The sequence below is a fragment of the Lissotriton helveticus genome, chromosome 3_1 (genome assembly GCF_964261635.1).
Source record: "Lissotriton helveticus chromosome 3_1, aLisHel1.1, whole genome shotgun sequence".
NCBI classification, from domain to species: domain Eukaryota; kingdom Metazoa; phylum Chordata; class Amphibia; order Caudata; family Salamandridae; genus Lissotriton; species Lissotriton helveticus.
Genome location: NC_136061.1, coordinates 2,078,265,250 through 2,078,288,995, shown reverse-complemented (window position 1 = coordinate 2,078,288,995; position 23,746 = coordinate 2,078,265,250). Strand labels below are relative to the sequence as shown.

Genomic DNA, 23,746 nt, shown 5'->3' with positions numbered 1-23,746 from the left:
TTCTCAAGAATCAACTGTGCTGCCATAGTCCCAGAACCCTTGTGAACCAAGCCCCCATTTGGAGCTTCCGAACTAGTCCCTATGTCCTCCCAAGCAGCCTGTTTTTTTGTCCCACCCCCCCCTCCTTCACTGTAGAATGCAAGGCTAACAACCAAACCAGCACCTCTGAGCTCAGATGTCCGGGGGCAGGTAAACCCGAACTTCTGGTGGTACTTTGGACCATACCCTCTTACCACCTTAAGTCCTGAAGGAGACCCTCGGAAACCTACTGCAAGTACCTGTATGCCGTAAGTCTTTATCCCCCCGTAGGAAAGCATTATCGTAAAGACGCATTTAAGTGATCATTTTACCTACCTGTGAAATTTGATATTTTAAAAAGTACTTGTTTACAAAGGTCTTGATATCAAAATGTATATAAAAATAAGTTATTTTTCTAAATTGGTCTCTAATTTATTCTTTGAGTCACGTTTATTCTCTCTGTGAAGACCACAAATGCTTAGCACTACCCTCTGATAAGCCTAAACTGCTCACCCATGCTACTACAAAAGAGAGCACTTAGTGTTATAATTTTTGCTTCTGTAAATCAATAAGTGTTGCCTGGACTCTTTGCACAGTGTACCTCATTGTGGTGCACTTTATAGAGAATTAGCTTCCTACACAAAGGTAGATGGGTCTCTCTACTCCCAATTCTAGCTCCCAGATGGATAAACAAGTTTATAAGATTCAAGCTGCTCTTGAAGACTTGGAATTCGGTCACCTAAAACTACCAGAGAACATAATGGCTGTGCTTAGAGAAGCAAGAAAGCCAACAACTAGGAAGTGGCACATCACAAATTGGAAGAGATACTCTTATGGTGTCTTAAAAAGGATTTATTAAGGAAAAACACTAAGGATGCAACGTTGCTAAAATATCTAACACCTAATAGTCTTGAAATTAACATATGCATCTCTAAAAGTACACTTGGCTGCAATCGTGGCCGACGCAAGATGTCACATAGGAGGAAACGTCTTCACAGCTCTGGTGATAAAGCGTTTCTTAGAAGAGGCAAAGAAAATTTCACCACCAAGGAAAGTACCTGCGCCCACATGAAATCTAAATGTGGGACTCACTCTATTAATGAAGGTGCTCTTTGAGCCTTTACGCAGGGCTACATTAAAGATGGTTATACTAAAGACAGAATTTCTTGTGGCCATATCATCTCATCACAGGATGAGTGAAATACAAGCACTCGCAATTCAAGAGCCATTTGTACCGGTTTACAAGAACAGTATCTTAATGAGAGCATATCTGCAGAACTTACCTAAGATAGTGTCACACTTCCACATAAATCAAACCATACTAGTTCCATGTTTTTTCCAACCACCAAAAAATTAAGCAGAAAGTGTTACACATGCTAGACGCAAAGCACACTATTATGTACTATATTGAAAAGACAAAGACAAACAGGACACTAAGCTACTTATATGTCTTATTTGCAGACAACAATATGACAAAACCTGTAACTAAGGGTTCAGTTGCCAGATAGATCACACAAGCAAATTCATCTGTGCCAGACAAATGCAGGGGGGAAACAAACTCAACTTAAAACGCACATTCGACAAAGAAAAAAGGAGCAATTCTTGCCTTTCTAGCATATATACCTTTACATGATATATGTATGGCAGAAACATGGTTTTGCAGCGTGAATCTTTCTGGATTCACTATGCTGTGCATTATTCCGCGGTCTTGTGGTTGGGTCCGGATTCGTAGTCTTTTCTTTTTTTTTTCCTTAGCCCAGGTGGGCGTCGGCGTCACACCCCCTTGGGTGTATTTCCGGTGACGTCGGCATGCTTCCTGCGGAAGCTCCCACTCTTGGGCGCCATCTTCAGATTCTTTTTTTCCGCGGTCGGGTCTGGATCGTTCCCGTTTGGGCTCCAGACATTTTTGGAGAAAAAAGAAAGAAAATACAGAAAAGACGAGGAGAAGTCATCTGAAGACTCCATGGGACTTCATCAACGAAAAGTCAGCAAGGAGAAGGCGTTTTTTATCGAGATCCTCGACGACCATCGACGAACACGCGACCAGGGAGGCCCTGGACGCTCGATGATGGACAACACGCCGTTCAAGTTCTGCCGTAACTGCCACCACAAGTACGCGCAAAAGGACCAGCACCCGGTATGCAACCTTTGCCTACCGATGAACCACGAAAGCGGAGACTGCAACGCCTGTTCCGCCTTCGCCCCGAAGACCCTTCATGTGAGAGAGAGGCAGAGGGTAGCACACGCCACCCTGCAGGGGAAGGCCCTGACTCCGTCCCTCTACGAGCTGGGGATGTCCTCCGAGGAAGAAGACAACGCTGCTGATCAGCAGAAAACGTCGAAAATCGTCCCCGAAAAGGATCGATCGACGCCGAGGGAGAAAGACCCAAAACTGACGACGACGACCAGAGACCCAAAATCCGGGTCGACGTCGAAAACTTCGACACCGAAAGGCGCGGCGACGAGCCATCCGCCGAAAAGAACGGCTGACCCATCCGACGCGGAACACGTGGCCGAGATGGAGAAGAAGAGAAGGCGCCTCGAGGCCGAAATGGAGAACATCATGCAGCGGAAGAAAGATTTCGACGCAAAGATGAAAGCCTTCACGATCCCTCACAAGACCAAGCCACCGCTGGTGGAGGCGGTCGAGGAGGAAGATGAGATCGCCGAAGTCGCCGAGGAACAAGACCAGGACGTCGAGGTGATCGACGACCAGGAGGAGTACGAGAATCCCTACGATAGTTACAACTATGGGGAGGAAGAGGAAAGCAGGACGGATACAGAGTCGGCACCCTCTGACCTACAGGAGGTAGATTACATAGATGTCGACACCGACAGCCCGGAGGAGGTGGTCGACACTTACCCCTCGAGGCCCTCGCCGCCGATCGACATCGGGGCCTACAACTCGGTGATACAATCTGCCGCAGCAGCTTTCAAGCTCAAGCTCGACGAAGAGAAGCAGAAAGTAGACTTCCTTCTAGAAACATTGCTCCCAACACAAACGAGGAGCCAATTCCTTCCAATGCTCGAAAGCGTCTTGGCTCAGGGGAAGGAAGCATTCCGGGAGCCCGCAACATGCAAGGCAGTAACTCCCAGAACTGAGAAGAAGTACAAACATTCCACAAAGGACCCGGCCTACATTCAGGGCACGGTCTCCGCAGACTCCATTATCATGGCCACAGCAAGGAGGAGGGCTAACGTACCCACTACCTCGGGCCCGCCACCGGATAAGGAGAGCAAAAGGATGGATCTGGTGGGCAGAATGATCGAACGGAATGCCGCGACCCACTGGCGCATGGCTAATTCCAACGCCCTGATAAACAGGCACATGTACCAGATCATGGAGGGGCTGGGGCAGTTGGTGAAGGACCTGCCCCAGGATGCCAGGCAGAAGGCCGAAAAGCTGGTTGAAGAGGGAAAAAACGTGGCAAATTCTTGCCTTAAGACAGCCCTGGATGGGGCAGACACCGCCAGCAGGCTCATGATGATGGGTGTCACGGAAAGGAGGCACGCCTGACTCAGGATCTCAGGTTTCAAACCGGAGGTGCAACACAGCATCCTGAACACACCGTTCAACGGCAACACGCTTTTCGGAACAACAGTTGATGAAACGCTCAGTCAACTGAAAAAAGATAACGAAACAGCAAGATCCATGGGAGCATTGCAGTTCAGAGGGAACAAGAGGGGCACCCCGTCACAGAGGCCCGGCGGGAGAGGCGGAAACCAGCCAGGTACATCACACCAGGCTTTCCAGCAAACGCTCCAGGCAGACTCGCAGGCTCAGCATGGTCAGCAGAAGCAATCCTGGCAGTACCAACGAAGAGGCCAGTCCTTTCGAGGGAGAAATGGACGGGGACAAAATAGAAGAGGGGGGCAGCAGCCCGCCTCTAAGTGACTCCAAAAAACTCTGTGTGCCCGCCCACAAAAAAGATCCCAGGGGGCAGCACGTACAGATGGGTCAAGACAAACTAGACACTTACGACCACATGACACCAGTGGGAGGAAGATTAAGATTTTACCTCCGAGAGTGGAGAGAAATCACATCAGACAAATGGATCCTCAACATTATCCAATTCGGATACTGCATAGAGTTGGAGGGGAGGCCAACAAGCAGAAAACCAAAAAGAAAAACACTAGCAAGCAAGCAGCTGCAGTGTCTTCAGGAGGAGGCAAAGGAACTCCTGCGGAAGCAGGCCATAGAACGGGTACCCTTCAAGGAAAGAAACACAGGAATATACTCAACGTACTTCCTGGTACCAAAGGTAGACGAGACAATGAGACCCATTCTGGACTTACGGTTCCTGAACAAATTCATAAGAACGCAAAAATACAAAATGACCTCCCTGCAAGAGGTGCTCCCACAATTGCAGACCGGGGACTTCATGGTCACAATAGACCTCAAAGACGCCTACCTGCACATCCCAATGAACAGAAAGCACAAACACATGCTCAGGTTCACCATTGGAGAAAGCCACTACCAGTTCACGACACTGGCCTTCGGACTAAAATCAGCACCAAGAGTTTTCACAAAGTGCCTCGCAGCAGTTGCAGCGCACCTACGAAGGCAAGGAATACACGTATACCCTTACCTGGACGACTGGCTGGTGAAAGCAAACTCATACCAAAAATGCAAGCAGCACGCACATACAGTGACGAGCACGCTCATAAGCCTGGGGTTCTCCATCCATTGGAAGAAATCATCAATGGAGCCGGAACAGGTCAAGATCTTCCTGGGAGCACAGATCAACACCTTACAGGGCAAGGTGTTCCCCAGCGAGAAGAGGGCGAGGGCGCTGGTGAAGGAAACTCGCCTCTACCGGAAGGGACAAGCTTGGACAGTGAGGACTGCGAGCAAGACCATGGGCATGATGGCATCATGCATCCACCTGGTACCAAATGTACGACTCCAGATGAGACCCATTCAAGAATGGCTACAGGAGCAATGGTCACAAGCTACAGGCGGTTGGGAGGATCTAGTGGTTGTAACGCACGCAGTGCAGAAGGAGATGGCATGGTGGACCATGGAGAACATAACAAAGGAAAGCCTCTAACGCCCCCAACGCCAACAGTGACCATCACCACAGACGCATCCGTGAAGGGATGGGGCGCTCACATGGAGGAGCTCAAGGTGAGGGGACTGTGGACGCCAACAGATGCGGCAAAGCACATCAATTACCTAGAACTGAAGACAATCTTCCTTGCGCTGAAAGCCTTTCAAACAAGACTGTACAAACACAAGGTATTGATACAAACAGACAACACCACTGCGATGTTCTACATCAACAAGCAGGGGGGCACACAGTCAGCCCCGCTTTCAACGCTGGCGCAGGAGATATGGAGATGGGCCATCCCTCTCAAGATAGACCTGCTAGCCATACACCTACCAGGGAAGGACAACATACAAGCCGATTGGCTCAGCAGGCAGACATTGGCATCCCACGAGTGGGAGCTCAATGCTCAGGAGACAAGGTACCTGTTCGACAGATGGGGGACACCATCGGTGGACCTGTTTGCCACACGCCAGAATGCAAAATGCTAAAACTTTGCATCCAGGCAGCCCGAGGAGGGGGTCACTGGGGAATGCCCTATGGATAGATTGGTCAAGGACATTTGCTTACGCCTTTCCCCCGATACCACTGATGCACAGAGTGCTGAGCAAGTGCAGAGCGAGCAACATGACACTGATACTGGTCGCACCACAGGGGGCGAGGCAGACATGGTACTCGCAGATCATGGAGATGACACAGTGTGCACCCCACAGATTCAGCAGGAGGAAAGACCTACTCTCCATGCAGAACGGAGAGGTACTACATCCAGAGCCAGAGAGCATGAGCCTAGTAGCGTGGCTCCTGAGGACATAGAGTTCGCACATTTGAGACTACCAGAAAGCACCCTGAGGGTACTTCGGGAGGCACGAAGGCCCAGCACTCGGAAGTGCTACATTGTGAAATGGAAAAGATTCACAATATGGTGCAGACAGGAAAGACTCCACAATAAAATGAAGAGGGACTCCACAGTGCTAAGGTACCTGACGCACTTGCTGGAGAAGAACCTTAGCTCATCCTCTTTAGGAGTTCACTTGGCAGCGATAGTCGCCTACACAAGGGGAGAAACGTGCAGGAGCTTCTTCACATCACAGGTGGTGAAGAGATTCCTAGAAGGAGCGAAAAGGATCGCACCACCCAAGCGGGTGCCGCCACCTGCATGGAACTTGAACACAGTCCTAACGGAACTCATGAAAGAGCCCTTTGAACCACTTCACAAGGCCTCCCTAAAGATGCTAACTATGAAAACAGCCTTCCTGGTTGCAATAACGTCCTTACGCAGAGTAAGCGAGCTTCAAGCGCTGACGCTACAAGAACCCTACATACAAATACACAATGATAGAGTTGTGATGAGGACTGACCCACACTTCATGCCGAAGGTGGTATCCAAATTTCACATGAACCAGTCTATACAGATACCGAGTTTTTTCCAAAAACCAACAACTGGCGCAGAGCGAGCTCTGCACACCCTGGACGCCAGAAGGGCAGTCATGCACTACATTGAAAGGACAAAAGGACACAGGAAAACAAAACAGTTTTTTGTGTCATTCGCAAACAGCTTCATGGGGAAAGCAGTAACCAAAAAGACCATTGCACGATGGATCGCACAGACAATTCAACTCTGCCACAAGCGTGCAGGACAAGAACTGGCAGAGGGGACACGTGCCCACTCCACCAGGAAGAAGGGCGCTACAATAGCCTTCCTGGCTAACACACCCATAGAGGACATATGCCTGGCGGCAACATGGGCTTCGGTGCACACGTTCACGAAGCACTACTGTGTGGACATACAAATGAACCAGGAAGCTCAAGTTGGACAGAAGGTGCTACAGCACATATTCAACACCCAACGCTCATCTTCCACCCAGCCGCCACAGAGATGAGAAACCGCTACAAAATCTATGCACAGCATAGTGAATCCAGAAAGATTCACGCTGCAAAACGAATGGTTTTCTTACCTGTCGGTGTAGTTTTGCAGCTTGAAGATCTTTCTGGATTCACTAGCGAACCCACCCACCTCCGCCAGAAAGATGAGGCTGGAGAGAGAAGAGGTGGTTAACTAAAGAAAGGACTTTAAAAGTACAAAGCGGTAAAATACCAACTAAATAGAACATTGCCATTACTTCGGAAACGAAAGAAACACGGAAAAAAAGAACCCGAAGATGGCGCCCAAGAGTGGGAGCTTCCGCAGGAAGCATGCCGACGTCACCGGAAATACACCCAAGGGGGTGTGACGCCGACGCCCACCTGGGCTAAGAAAAAAAAAAAAAAAAAAAGACTACGAATCCGGACCCAACCACAAGACCGCGGAATAATGCACAGCATAGTGAATCCAGAAAGATCTTCAAGCTGCAAAACTACACCGACAGGTAAGAAAACTATTCGTTATCAATACACTTGTTCACAAAACACTACTGCACAGACTTGAGGAAGCTCAAGTGGGACATTACGTCTTAAAACACCTATTTACAATTATAAGCTCATCTTCAACCCAACCACCAGAAAACGAACAAATTTCTATGAAATCTGCACCACATGTGATTCCAGAAAAGATTATAGCTGCAAAACGAATAGTAGGGGTAGTTTTGCAGCTGAAAAATTTTCTGGATTCACAAGGTACCCACCTCTCCACCAAGAAAATGGAAAGAAAAAACAGAAAAAAGAAAGAATCTGAAGAAAGCGACCAAAAGTGCAAACTTCCCCAGGAGGGTATACACCGTCACAGGAACCACCAAAGGGGTGATCCGTCGACACTCAACAACAACAAAAAACAAAACTAGAAGAAGGACTACCAAAAAGTGGAGAATTCCGGACACAACCACTAGAAGCCATAATAATGCACAGCATGTGAGTCCAGTAAATTCGTACAGTGGCAAAACTACACTCACAGGAGAGCCTGTTCCAGAGAGAGAATGGCAACCATTCCCGGGTTCCACTTTGAGTTCTTGCTACCTTTGTTAAACAAGCATTGGCTGGGGGTGCCATTATTGTTGCTCGGTTTAGTGAGTTGTCTCCATGATTTATTTAGCATGTCTAATTTATCAATGGGGGCAGAGAAATTTCAGGGAACCTACTACATAGAGAACATTGGTGAGGTAGTTGTGCATGGATTTTAGAAATGTGTTGAGGGTTGGAAGAGGGGTAAGAGACTTGTTTCAGAAGTGTAGTGCTCTTGATTTTCTACTTGTATTGATTGTGGTGGTTATGGAGGTGCTGTGACTTCCATCGTACTGTTCACTAACATTCTGTGACCCCTCTAAAAACCAGAGATGCAAGCACAATTTTCTAGCTCAGTTAATAAATATGCACTGTACTATGAAATTGTTATGGCCTAGGATTCATTGTTTGATAGGCAACAATTAGTGTTGTACATTTAGACCACTAGAGGGCAGCATTAGTTCATTCTTGACGTGCAATTACTCTAAAATATTCAACCTTCAGGAAGCACTGAAATGTGGATATCCTTAATACCATGTTTCAAACGAGGTAGGCATTACTTTGTAATGGCTAATAGAATTCCTTCTTTAGTGATATTTTGTATACCACTGTGAAAATGGATTTGTGTTGTGACCTACAAATAGATGTATCTGATGATGGTATTTTTAAGTATATGGACTACACCCATATACTTAAGAACACAACAGATAAACGTGTACAATTATTTTAGTTTAAAGTTCTCCACAGAGAAATTCCTTTGAATTAATATAGATGTTAATAAAATTGTGAACTGCCAGGTGTGATGAGGGAACCTTCATCAAGGCCAAACAGCCATCATAATCCACAATTGTTTGTCACAATACCTAAGTGTTTTGAAAATGAAATTGAATCAATATAAGTGGTTAAAAATGGTTAAAATATGTGTATTTGTGTGTGTGTGTGTGTGTGTGTATATATATATATATATATATATATATATATATATGTGTGTGTGTTTGTGTGTAATTTTCTAAAGCAACAAAGAATGCATGTATTTCTAGAATATGTTTTCTTGGAAATAAAATATAAAAGTCATTGTTTCTGTTTCAGTTGTTGACTTCAAGAAGAATTCTAGTGGTTTTAGCGGAAGGCTTGTACGCTCTGTAAAAAATCATGATCAAGAGTGGAGGCTACTGCAAGCCCAACAAAAGGTCAGGGAACTTGCTATCAACATCCGCATGAAAGAGGAGCTGATCAGGGAGCTTATTAAAACAGGTAGGAAGATGACATTAAAGTGTTCAACTAAAATAATTCAGTGTATCAGCTGTTGGATTTGGAATGTACCTTGTTGCAATTTTCTGTTGGAGCTGTGTGACCTAAACTACTACCATAATGCATCAAATGCTAAGGCTAATCTTGTCTAATCTTTACTAGTCCAAACAATGAGCATTCTTTTTGTGGCTCGTGTCTCATATATTAAATAGCTTCAGTTGTTGGGAAAACATCATGAATAATAATGGTCTGTCTCGACTGTGCATACACATAGCCTTTGCCACGTTTTGTGCACATGTTTGTGTGATGCTGCTTGATAAGTTTACAAACCATGTTTTCTTTTATGAACCATACTCTACCTTGAAGCAAATAATTTTCATCGTTTCTGGGGTATTGGTGGATAACATCAATTCTGACTGATTTTACATTGAAAGCAGTTTGTGTGGCAGTAGATATAATTTTTGACAGAGAAATATAATACATCGAATTTCATTGTGTCATTTTAGGAAAGGATGCTCAAGCTATGAACAAACAATACAGTCTGAAAATTTCAGATCTTGAATGCGAGACTGAGCAGGTACGGCAAGAGCTAATTGAGTGTCAGGGACAGTTGCAAGAGCTTGAAGGAAAAGACACTACAGATCCTACAGAGAAATGCAAAGTCCAAGAATACCGCCAGAAAATAGCTGCAGCTCACAGTAAAGTACAGGTTTGTACCATGCCTTCCAGGAAGTACTGAGTTTGGTATTAAAAGATTGCATGTGGCGAACAATGCCGCTGCCCCTCTTCCATATTCTTCGGGTGATTTTGTTACTTTGTCCAGTGGTTCATATCTAGTGTAAGCTTCAGCCAAACAAAGTTCCAAAAGTTTCAGCCTCCCTCTTTAAGTTTATTTTTCACCACTGATAAAGTGCACTTAGTGTCTGTGTATTCTCAGCTCCTTTTTGGTTAACTCTGCAGGTCTTGAAGGAGAAAAAGCAAGCCACAATGAAGTTGGTGTCCCTGTCGGCTCAGAGTGAGAAGCGAATACAGGAGCTAGAGCATAATGTGCTGTTGATGAAACAGCAGCAAGAACGGCTGCAGAAGAAATTGAAAGTAGAGGCAGACCAGAAACGCCGGCTAGAAAATGAAATGCAGAAGAGCAGTCACAGAGTGGTGGTAAGAATTTGAGACTGGAATTCATTCATTGGCAATGGTAGGCTCTTGTCTGATTACATGACCGGTTGCAAGGCCCTCTGAATTGATAAAAGATCTAGACTGGATTCCAGCGTTTAGCAAATGTAATATTAGATTGTTGAACCCCATGCGAGGGCGTTAAGACTGGTATTGTACTCTAGAATTAAATCTTTATCTTTACAGATTACTCGAGGGGAGTTTCATATTCTAGTCTCTTTTAATCATCACTATTTTTAATGGATGAGAGTTTCTAATAAAACTTACACTGTCTGCCCTTCTCTAACTTTCATTATTTCCAACAGAAACATATTAAACTGCCTATATTTTGGGTTCATCTTTTAATGGTTTCATATTTCATGCGTCTATTCAAACTGTACATCATAAAAATACATCTAGATGGACTTGAAATCTGGTGTTCGCAATAGAAACCAACCTACAGATATGCTTGGTAGAAAATGTTCATGTGTTTGTAATGGTAAGTGAATGCTTCAGTGTACTGTGAAAAAATTGACAGAAAAAAACATTATCTAGGTGGTAATGACCTGTAAGTTAAAACATGAATCCCATTTTGGTTCAAATGTGTTTTTCCAGTGTGAATAATTTCTGGATTCACTGGAAATACATAAAGTTGAGTCTCTTTATATGCAGGTTGTGTCTTCTCTAAATTAGATACTTTTGATTTCTAGGAGCTGGAACGGAAGCATGACCAACAGCAAAAGATCCTGAGGATCAAAACTGAGGAGATTGCTGCATTCCAGAGGAAAAGAAGAAGTGGCAGTAATGGCTCTGTCATAAGCCTAGAACAGCAGCAGGTAAGACAACCTCTGGTAGACCCAAGGTATGATCTCTGTTGCCAATAAGTTGCCAAATATACTGTTGTGATCAACTTTTTGGGCATTTTTCTCCAGAGTTCTTCCATTAGTTTAGGTAGACACTTCATACCAATGTGTAACTAAACTATAACCTTTACTAAAAACCTAGCAATTCTGAGGAATCCACAATGTTTCCTCCTCTGCATATTTGAATTCTGGCCACTTTATGCCCTGTTCATGCTTTATTTGTTTAGGTCAGTGTTTAGACAGCACCGCTGTTCAATAGGCCTATTGCTAATAATTTACATAGAGGGACATTGAGTACGCCCCTTTTAACCATTGGCTTTTTTGAAAAGCATTTTTTAGCCTTTGGGTGGAGATCTTCAGTCCTCTCTTGGCTCTGCCCACTGGAGTATTCATCTCTAACCTAATACTGTTAGCTGTTTGGGTATATCTGTTTGCCTCCACATAATTGCTATATTAAACTGCTTGCGGGACTACATCACAACTATAGCCTGCTCTATCCACTTCTGCTGGCTCCCTCTCGAGGTTCTCACTCTAATGTGCTAACGCTTCATGCGTCAGCAAATTAAAAATAGACCGGTTAGATTTGTAATACTTGCTAATATCGGATATCCTTTTTTTTTTGCTGATATTTTTACTGCTAGCAAGTTATGGAATATATGCTGCAACTAATTTAACAGTAAGGCTTTTTTCATCTCCTTTGTGTCCAATTTTTCCTTTGTCAAGTACCAGTCTATGTCCTGAGAAGTTGACTCCAGAAGGGATGGGATTCGTTTTTGTGCACATTAAATATGACTGTTATTCATTTTTGAATTATGGTAACCTGACAAACTTAAGAACTTCAGGTGCAAGAAGTGAAATGAGATCAGCAACAATTATCAGCTTCCAAGGTTGTTGGTGGAAGAGGTATGGGTTGGCTGGCTTCGTATATACACTTCTGGGGTGACATTGCAGAATTGCAAGACTGCTTTATGCTGCCATTACCTCAGGACTTAGAAATCTACACTGGTTGAAAACACTTAGAGAGCTATATATAATATGATATATATATATATTTATATATGTGTATATGTGTATCTGTCCACAAACAAAAGGTTACCCTTGAGGAAGAGCCGCCAGGTAGGTCATGATTGCACTTTCTTTATTGGGATACTGCAGTGCATTCAAACAAGAAATGTTTTTTAAAATAGAGGACAACCTCTGCCAGATGCGTTTCGAGTGTCCTTTTCATCAGTGGCATACAGTGTAGCAATGAGTCTGGGCACGACCTACCAGGCGGCTCTTCCTCAAGGGTAACCTTTTGTTTGTGGATATGTATATATGTGTGTTTTGATGGTATTTGTGGCTTAGCATAAGTCCGCCATCTAGTGTTGGTCTCGGAAGTGTGCAAGTTGTTTTTCTTTGAAAAATTGTTTCGAGTCACAAGTTAGTGACTTGTCCTTTTGTTTGTGTTTTTGTAGTGCGCATTGTAGGCATCTCTGGCCACAGTTCAGCCCCTGGTAAATGGTACCACAGGTACCCAGGGCACTGTGACCAGAGAAGCCCTTTAAGGGCTGCAGCACCTATTGTATCACCCTTAGAGGTCCTGTACCTCTACACTCACACACTGCCTTTGCAGGCTGCGTGTTTTGTTGCAGAACAAAGTGAAGAGTCAACATGGCACACATCCCTGTGTGCCATGCCTACAACCCACTGGCATAGATCAGTCACCCCTCTAGTTGGGTGCACTATACCAGTGGTGAGGGTACAGGTGCATGAGCCATTCTTAGACATTGTAAGCGCAGTGCTGCCATTAAGAGTATATGGTGCTGGGAATTGGTCATTACGAAATTCACAGCACCATAATGGCACCGTAATGGCTACACTGAAAACTGGGAAGTTTGGTGTCAAACTTCTCAGCACATTAAGCCCACACTGTCCGTGCAGGACTCTGATTTGGAGCTCACGATAGAACTCCACACCGAAGTATTGCCGCAGAGACAAGGTGATGCGAGTACGAAGCCCCCTTACCCCTTCAAACTCCCAAAAAGCACAAGGCTTTGGCTCCACGTCTGCCTTCAGACCAAGGTCGGCACCGAGATGACGTTTCCGCCCCAGCTCCGAAACACCCAGTCAAGCCTTCCGGTTTAGTACTGAGTCAGCAAAAGTCCTCATTGGAACCAAAGCCCTCTGGTTCCAAACAAAAATCCGGTTCACAGCCGAAATGCTCCATGCCAAAAGCTAAGCAGCCTTCGAAGCCTAAATCTTCTGTACCGACAAGCCAACCCACACCAGCACCGAAAATGTTGGCGCCTAAATCGAAAGATGTCCCTACGGATCCAAATTTAAAAATTTCAAGCAAAAAAGACTATATATTAACCCTGAGACTGGTCATATTCATACAAAGCTGCCTCAGAACCATAGGCTTCTTGATGAGGACAATCCCTACAAAATTCCTTTAAAGAGGAAATCTGTTACTACCAGTCCTTTTCATCTACCACCATCATCCACTCCACCTGCAAATCCTTTGGAAATCACACCTCCGGATTCACCATAATCTTACCATGATGACAACGATTATGACGATGATGCTGATGATGGAGGTACACATTTTCCACTAGATCCTTGGAAAGAATATACAATTGATCCTCCAGCAGATAATTACCCAGCCAAGCCTTCTCTTCCAGATGACCAGAAAATTATTGCGAGAGCTGAACAATATCATGGAGTGGCACTGCACAAATAATCATTAGAAGAAGATTTTTTGTTTGAGACTTTAGGATCCACATATAGGTCATCACAAACACTTCCTATGCTTAAGGACGTGATGAGACACACTGATGACATTTGTAAGGACCCAGTAAGAGCACGCATCTTGAGTCCTAGGGTTGACAAAAAGTAACCCAACAGACCCAGTATTTATCAAGGGCCAGTTGCCATTAGATTCACTGGTAGTGTTTAATGCTCATAATCGAGCTAATTCCCAAACATCAGGGGATGCTCCTCCACCAGATAAGGAATCTAAGTTAATAGACGCTTCTAGTAAGCGCCTAGCTACACAGGCTGCAAACCAATGGCGCATTGCTAATATACAGGGCCTTTTAGCCAGGTACAACAGGGCACACTGGGATGAAATGGGGCAATTGCTTCAATATCCCCCAGACTAGCATAAAGCTAAAGCGCAGGATTTAGTAAATGAGGGTAAGCTAATTTTCAAATTCCTCCATAAGGTGTGCTCTAGATGCTGCTGATACTGCAGCTCGAGAGTTCAACACTAGGATTTTGCTTAGACGACCTGCTTGGATAAGGATCGCTGGGTTTAAGCCCGAGGTCCAACAATCCATTCTTAACACACCATTTGAGAAAGAACATTTGTTTGGTCCTGATGTTGATCAGGTTTTAGAAAAGATGAAAAAGGCCACCGAAGTAGCCAAGTCCATGGGAGCGCTCCAGTCTCCATTAAACAGAAGCTCCTTTCGTCATTCCTTTTACAGAAGGGGGTCCAAAACCACATCCTCAGACCAGAATACCTCAATCTACAAAGGTAATAACCAGTCCTCTCCCTCAAGAGGCTTTTTTCGAGTAGGTGTTATAGGTAACAACTTTAAAGGTAGGGGTAAGGGTAACACACCTCGTAGCTCCCCTTCTCTTAATAAGCAGTGACTTACCCATGATTCCCCCTGACTGTACCTCACCTGTCAGGGGAAGACTTCAACAATTTATCCCCATTTGGCAATCTATAACAACAGACTAATGGGTGTTTGGAATTATCCAACATGGCTATTGTCTGGGGCTTATCAGCAATCCTCCAAACATTCCACCGCAATCGTACAAATTGTCTCCAGAAAACCTACAATTGTTCAAACAGGAATTGCAATCTCTCTCACTAGAATGAGCTAGAGAGCTGGTTCCAACACAGTACCAGGCCTCAAGGGTTTACTCTCTGTATTTTCTCATTCCCAAAAAGGACGGTTCCCTAAGACCTATTCTGGATTTCAAGAGTTGAATATACTGTCAGAACACTTTCACATGGTAACCCTTCAACAGGTAATTCCACTTTTGACAAAAGGCAGATTTTATGTCTATTCTAGACTTAAAAGACTCATATTTTAATGGTCCAATTCATCCGTCTCATCGCAAATACCTCATTTTTGTGATAGCAGGCAAGCATTACCAGTTCAAAATACTTTCCTTTGGAGTGACTGCAGCGTCCAGATCATTTAACAAATGTCTAGCAGTAGTCGTGGCTCATCTCAGAAGACCGCATATTCACATCGTCCCCCTATCTAGACAACTTTCTCATCAAAGTAAGCACGTACCAAAACTGTCTTCAACACACATAGATCACCAGACCTACTTTATCAACTGGGCTTCACAGTCCATGCACAAAAACCTCACCTGCAACTGTCACAGAAGCAGTCTTACCTAGGAGCCACTTTAGACACAGTCAAAGTTCAGGCCTCTCCCATTGTAGCCAGAATTCCTAATATTCAGGCTATGATACTACAGTTTCAGTCCAACCAAGCCTTACCAGCCAGAGTGTTCATGCAACTGCTGGGAATGATTGCGTCTTGCATCGCAATTGTACCCCATGCAAGACTTCACGTGTCCCCTACAAGAGTGCTTCGCACATCAGTGGAATCAGTTGCACGGTCAATTAACACCTTCTCTGCGCTGAATGTTCTGCGCTGGTGCGGAACATTCTATTGCGCGGGCGGGGCCGGAACGTTCAACGGACGTGCGCAGCACTACGGAGTTAGTGCACGCGACGTCCGCTGAACGTGCGCCGCACTTAAGGGATTTACTGATCTAGTGTTGGTAGACGACCGTACCTATCGCTCTGTGCATTGGTGGAACCCACAAATTTTATCAAAAGGACGGCCTTTCATCAACCCTATTCCACAGATTTTGCTCACAGCAGACGCATCTCTGACTCTGGTTGGGGTGCTCATCTTCAAGATTACACAATACAAGGCCTTTGAACCAACAAACACAAAAGCCTCCACATCCACTATCTAGAGCTTCTAGCAGTTTTTCTAGCACTCAAATCTTTTTAAACTCACCTCATAGGCGCAAAACTGTCCTTGTCTGACCAAACAACTTGACAGCAATGTACTATGTGCAAAAGAGGGGGGGGACACACTTTCTCCAACTGTCAAGACTCGCTCAAGCCATTTGGAATTGGACAATCCATCACAAGATTTATCTTCTGGCAGAACACCTCCCAGGAGTAAACAACCAAATTGCCGACCTTCTCAGCAGAAGGAGACTGCAAATTCACGATTGGGAACTCCATCCCCAAGTTCTCTTTCTGTACTTTCAACAATGGGGATTCCCACAAATGGAATTGTTCACCACAGCAGATAATGCAAAATGCCCAAGCTTCGACTCCAGGTTTCCACAACTGCTCTGAAAGGGCAATGCCCTATGGGTGAACTGGTATGTGATATTTGCCTACACTTTTCTGCCTCTCCCGCTCATTTCATGTCTGGTTTGGACGCTCAGGCAAACATCCCTCACACTAATTCTAGTAGCTCCTACACAGGCTCGTCAGCCATGGTACACCTCCCTGTTGGAGCTGTCACTAGTTTCACATCAAAAGCTGCACCTCACCTCCACTCTCCTCACACAGAACCATGGAGAAATCAGACATCCAAATCCCAAAGAACTGAACTTAGCGATTTGGATCCTGGAGTCATAGAGTTTGGTTACCTAAATTTACCACCAGACTGTATGAATATTCTAAAAGAAGAAAGAAGGCCTACCACCAGAGCTTGTTATGCAGCAAAGTGGAAAAGATTTGCTGTACACTGCAATAACAACAAAATCAATCCTTTAGATGCTTCTATACAATACATTATCTGTTACCTGTTACACTTATAGCAAACTGGACTAGCATATACATCTATTCATTTGCACCTTGCAGCAGTAGCTGCGTATTTGCAGAACAGGCAACATATGTCACTATTCAGAGTTCCAGTAATCAAAGCCTTCATGGAAGGGTTGAAAAGAGTAAAACCACCAAGGATTCCTCCTGCTCCAGTTTGAAATCTCAATATTGTTCTCACAAGGCTCATGGGTCCACATTTTGAACCATTGAATAAGTGCCCCTTGCAATTTCTCGCATGAAAGGTTGCTTCCCTCATTGCAAACACATCACAGAGAGTTGGTGAGCTACAGGCATTAACCTTAGAAGAACCCTTCTTTCAGCTACACAAAGACAGGGTAGTTCTACGCACCAACCCTAAATTCCATCCTAAAGTGGTTTCTGCTTTTCATATAAACTAATCGGTTGAGTTACTGTAGGAAGCTGGGTTTCTGCAGCAGTAATCCCCCCACTTTGTGCCAGACTACTGATGCACTTTGACTTGATGTGCCCTGTGTCCCTGCCAATCGGGTTCCCAGGGCCTATGTTCTTTCCCAAAACTGTACCTTGTACCCCCAATTGGCAACTCTCTGGCCACACGCCAGTCCCTTGTAAAAGGTACCATGAGTACCAAGGGCACTGTGGCCAGGGAAGGTCTCTAAGGGCTGCAGCACTTATTGTGCCACCGTTGGAGGCCCTGTACCTTTACCTTTACACACACACACACCATTGCAGGCTGCATGTTTTGGTGCAGCACATAGTGAAGAGTCCACATGGCACACATCCCTGTGTGCCATGCCTACAACCCACTGCCCCAGCATAGGTCAGCCACCCCTCTAGCTGGGTGCACTATACCAGTGGTGAGGGTACAGGTGCATGAGGCCTGTACCCCTGCAGTGTCTAAACCAATTCTTAGACATTGTAAGTTCAGTATTGCCATTAAGAGTATATGGTGCTGGGAGTTTGTCATTACAAACTCCACAGCAACATAATGGCTTTACTGAAAACTGGGAAGTTTGGTATCAAACTTCTCAGCACATTAAACCCACACTGATACCAGTGTGGGATTTAATGAAAAATGCACTCACTAGACATCTTAGAGATGTCCCCTGAAAAACGACCAGCCTCTGTTGATTCACTGGCTGGTACACACTAGCCTGCCCCCACAAGACATGTTTCTGGACCCCTGGGGTGGGAGCCTTCGCTCCCTGAGCCTAGAAACAAAGCCTTTCCTGGGAGGAGAGAACCAAAAGGGGATAGGTTCATAAACACGTAGTGGGGGCTAGAACTTATATGTAAATTGCAAAAACACACAGTGCCCACACCCCAATTACTCATTCAATATTCAAGAAGGGTGAGAAACCAGTTTATTGCACCACTCTTAGACAGCATTACTCAGTGTCTATCATTTTATGCTTGTTTTCAAATTTTCAAAAAATCATAACAGAATAAACGACTACGTATTGGAATATTTACAAGACTAAATACACTTTGTACATACATCAAAAAACAAACATTATTTACACACTAAAAAACGTTTCTGCATCAAACATTACAAAAAATTATAATTACATCACAACCAACAAATATTACAATTAAAAACATGAAGAAAAATTATTTCCAAGGGGGTATAAGCAACTTAATAGCTTGTAAACGCTTAAATACTGGACCAGCCGGTCCTAGTGTCGTGAAGTTGACAATTTATTCCACCCAAGAAAGACTGACTTCGGCAGTCTTTCTTGGGTGGAATAAATTGTCAACTTCACGACACTACGACCGGCTGGTCCAGTATTTAAGCGTTGACAATTTATTCCACCCAAGAAAGACTGACTTAGGCAGTCTTTCTTGGGTGGAATAAATTGTCAACTTCACGACACTAGGACCGGCTGGTCCAGTATTTAAGCGTTTTTTATTTATTTATTTTTTATTTTTGCATTTGTATGGTGCGCAGCTACCCAACAAGGGTTTCCCGGCGCCGATGACAAAAAAAGAAGCGATTGAGGTAGGGTGAAATAGTGACTGGTAGATTATTTCTGGAAGAGCCAGGTATTTAGATGTTACCTGAAGGTGACGTAACTGGCTTCTTTACGGATGTGGATTTACAAGCTATTAAGTTGCTTATACCCCCTTGGAAATCATTTTTCTTCATGTTTTTTATTGTAATATTTGTTGGTTGTGATGTAATTATAATTTTTTGTAATGTTTGATGCAGAAACGTTTTTTAGTGTGTAAATAATGTTTGCTTTTTGATGTATGTACAAAGTGTATTTAGTCTTGTAAATATTCCAATACGTAGTCCTTTATTCTGTTATGATTTTTTGAAAATTTGAAAAAAAGCATAAAATGATAGACACTGAGTAATGCTGTCTAAGGGTGGTGCAATAAACTGGTTTCTTACCCTTCTTGAATATTGAATGAGTAATTGTGGTGTGGGCACAGTGTGTTTTTGCAATTTCCTGGGAGGAGGTCACACCACCCCAGGCCAGGAAGAGCCATCTGTTGCAGGGGAGCTTCAAATGCCTTTGTAATGTAACCCCAGCCTCTCCTGCTATCAGCAGCAGGTCCCCTTCCTGTCTCCCCTCCTTTTCGACGGGAAGATAAGCAGGAAATATTAGCCAGCCCTGATGGTGTGCCCACCTCTGCCAACCCCACCCCTCAGGTGGGCGAGGTGAGGTGATGCCCACTCTTCAGTGCCCGCCACCTTGCAGTTGGCAGGCACTCCCCAATCAGGATTGTGCTCACTCCCCCACGTGGGGTGAGCACACCAAGGGTGTAGTCACCCTAAGGTCAGTAGCCCATTGGCTACTGACCTCGAGACCCCTAAAACGCTCCCTACAGTATTTAGGGGGCAGCCCTGAGCCAAGAAGGCAGATTGCCACAACCTCAAAAGAAAAAGGATGAAAGAAAACACCCAGCAGAGGAGACTACAGAGGAAAAACTGACTTGGCCCCAGCGCCCCCGGCCCGTCTGCAGTTTCCAGAGACCCTACGCCAAAAGTCGCCATGTCCTGCAGCCAGTGACCCTCAGAACCCTGGGAGGACTGACTGCAGCTCTGCTCAAAAGTATCCCCAAAACAGACTCTGAGCCTGCTGAGAACAAAGAACCCCGACACCTGGAACCCCCACTGCACCAGTCGCCTACAGCCTGAGTTCAAGTGGCCCACCAGTCCCAGCGATGACCCCTTTCGCTCCAGAGTCCAAGTCCACCATGGGTTGACCCCGCCACGACTCCCCAACGTCATCTGCAGCCTCTGCACGAGATCCCCCCCCGCACATCCCCCTCCCAAACCGCAAGTGGCCCAGTAAGGTGAAATCTGACCTCAAAAGACACTCCTGCATCTAGGACTCCCCAGCGTCACCTGCAGTCTCTGTACGAGATCCACCCCCCCCCCCCCCCCACACTGCCCCCCCAAACTGCGAGTGGCCCAGGACCGAGCTTCCAGCTAAAAACCAAAACCGAGAATCCCAATTGAAAACAGGGCACTCCACGTCAAAACAGCACTCTGCACCCAGCCGCCCCTGCGCTGCGGGTGCACTTTGTGTACTAAACCAGACCCCCTTTACTCCCACAACCTTGTTGCCTGCTCGTGAGCAGCCACCAACCAGAGGCCACCTGTCCCCCATTGAGTAACACTGGGCCTCAGCACTCTGCAACCGGCCGCCCTAGTGCTGCTGAGGGTGTTTTAAGAGTGCATCCTTGACTCTGTGGGAACCCTGGTTCTAACCCCAGAATACCAACTCCCACAACAAAGTACTTACCTGTTAACCGATAACATCATTTCTCTCCACAGGAATACATTGACTGTTTTTCCTTAAAGTGTTCCATGTGTGGAGTTGATTTGTATGGAAACCTGAAAAATCGCAACTGTACAATAACTGATTTACTTAGCTTTTCTCTAGGAAATGCCCCAGTGTGATATCTAGGCATATCACACTGAGTAGAAATAGTAACTTAAAAAGTAATCTGTAAAGTAACTAAAAAGTTCGACTCTTTGACTTACCTGTATTTCAATCAACTCCATTTGAACCTGCATTCAATTGTAAAACATTGCATAAGATTTTGCAGAGCATTTATTTCACTGACCTGCACCAGGCCTGGCTTGGTTCTAGAAATAAAATAACTAAATAATATTTATGATACAAACAAATTGGTTTGAGTTCAGTCTTTGAGTGAGTGACATCGTTTGCTGATTGAGTGTGTACAACAAATGCTTACCACTACGCTCTGACAAAGCCTCACTGCTCCCCACATTACCACAAATAAATAGTAAAGTGCCATCTACTTTTACCTCTGCCTACCTTTTGGGTTCCACTGGACTCTATGGCTCTGTATATGCTATACCAAAATGAGGTATAGTGTGCGGCTTCCTACAACTGGCACATTGCACATTCAAATGCGTTGCTCAATCACCACGCATTTCATCATTGGGAAGAGATAAGGGAGTTAATAAAATGCCTACCAGAACAGTATCCGAAAGAGCAGCACATCTGGTAGAAGATGGAAAAATATTGCAAACGTTCTTGAAATCAGCCCTCTAAGATGCAGAGACATCAAGCAGACCAATGAGGATTGATAACACAGAAAGAAGGCATGCATGGCTAGGCATTTCAGGGTTATATACAGAAGTGCAAAGCAACATCCTAAATGTACAATTTAATGGGTAACAACTCTTTGGATGTGCAGTAGACAACACCCTAAATCAATAAAAAAGGATAACAAAACGGTAAGTTCAATAGGTGTTTTGCAATTCAGAGGTAGCATGTGTAAGGGAACCGGCCTTTTAAGAAGACCTTCAGGAAGGAGGAATTTATATCCAGCAACCTCACAACAAACCTTTCAAAAAACATATCAGGGAGGACATCAATGGCAACAGCAACAAAGTTGGCAGTACCAGCATGGAAGACAGTCCTTTCGAGGGTGCCCCTGCAGGAGAGCTCAACTGCGAAGGGGAGAAGCACCTCCTACAAGCAAGTGACTTAACGTCAAGCACAATACTCACTCCCCCAAAAATCTGGGAGTGTTCGCAAGGAAAGCAAAAGAACAAAAGACTGACTTACAACACAAGGTATTCCTACATCCAACACCAGTAGGAGGTAGGATACATTTCCTTCACAAATTGAGATAAATCACATAATAAAATACAGATAATGCATAAAATTAGTAAAAACACCTCCACGCAAAGGTCCAAGGAGGATGAAGGATTCCAAAGAAGGACCAACAAGTCTACTTAAGGAAGTAGAGGACATGTTGGCAAAAGACTCAATGGAGTTGGTACCAAACAAAGAAATAAAGTAATTTACTCCTAAGAGTCTTGCACAAGTAGACCTAGAGGTAGATTGGCTTCCAGCCACCTCCAAACCCTTTCCAGCAGCAACGTTGATGCTCTTTTTCCCTATCCTGACAAAGTGAAGCTGAAATCCCCACATAAAATGTGTTCCACTGGACTCAATTGGCATATGCTGCTTACAGCCACACATGCCTATGCACAGTATATATGCCAAGCCACTCCTCTGCTGTTAATTCTCTACTGCCTGACCCAGTGGTGCTGTCTGTGGGGCTTCCTTGTGCCTGCCATCAGCATGAAGACAGCTGTGGAACCTGCTAGAACTCTGAGAGTTAATATTTAAATCGACTTTAACTGCTACCTACCAGTCAGGGCAATTAAAGCATTCGACCCAAGGAAGCTGAACTTTGCCTTGCTAGATTATAGTTTCTCAACTGGTGGCCAAAAATAGGTCCTGTTCTGTCCTAGCAGTGTTAAAAGTATTGATACCAAGCTCATTTGGCATGTTCTGCACCTCCTCTCTTCACCCAATTCATTCATGAGTTGAGACCTACTCTGGGGAAATGAGTCATCTTCGTGTTTACAATAGGTTTCAAATAATTACATTGAGACATAGAGGCAACTGGCAATCAAGCATATTAGAATATTGTCCACCATTGGTCAATGCGTTGTGAGTATTTTCCATGCATGGCATGCAGAGTGGCATCCACCATATTGTATTCTAGATCCGAGATAATTGATGTGAGAGAGAGGTTTGTTAGAGGCATGGTGTCTAGTCATTTCAGTGCTTAAATCACCAGCTATCTGGCCAGTTTGACGTCCTTTTAAAGTTTCAAGCTTCTTTCTACAGACCAAAATACTTTGACTCTCTTAAAGGAGTCCAAGACAGCAGTCCAATGCCTTTATGAGCTAGAGTCTCCATCGTCTACTGCTGTCGGGGTGCTTATATTGAAGCTTGTGTTATAGATGTGTACATCTCATGCTGATGCCCAGAATCTCAAGGAGCTAGCAGCCTTGTGAGTTGTCACAGACTCTTTCCAGGGCAATTTTATTTACTTGAGGTATTTGCAGAGCAGTGAGCTAGCCACATGGGTAACTAAGTGCTTGAACTAGAGTTGTGATAGGACAACATGCAAAAGCTTGAAGAGAGCGAGAAAAAAGGGGAGGGGGGTGACTGTTTAAACATGGTTTACATTTTGAACAGGTAGGACTTTGTATGTTACCACAAGGATAACAACTCTGTATTAAGTCATAAGGGATCTAGAGTACTATTTCAGAGGTACTTTGCACGAAAATACAATTATTTTCTGGTATTTTACTTTTTGGGGATTTCCAGCCTAAATTGAGATTTACT

General features: G+C 44.7%; 1 protein-coding gene across 1 annotated transcript in view; it reads left to right on the top strand.

Annotated features, from left to right (window-relative positions):
- KIF7 (kinesin family member 7) overlaps positions 1-23,746 on the top strand; it is a 295,905-nt gene that overhangs the window by 166,172 nt on the left and 105,987 nt on the right. Inside the window, exons 9-12 of the mRNA XM_078683208.1 lie at positions 9,090-9,254; positions 9,758-9,960; positions 10,212-10,409; positions 11,114-11,239. Of these exons, the coding sequence (XP_078539334.1) occupies positions 9,090-9,254; positions 9,758-9,960; positions 10,212-10,409; positions 11,114-11,239 (692 nt within the window). The remainder of the gene's footprint in view (positions 1-9,089; positions 9,255-9,757; positions 9,961-10,211; positions 10,410-11,113; positions 11,240-23,746) is intronic.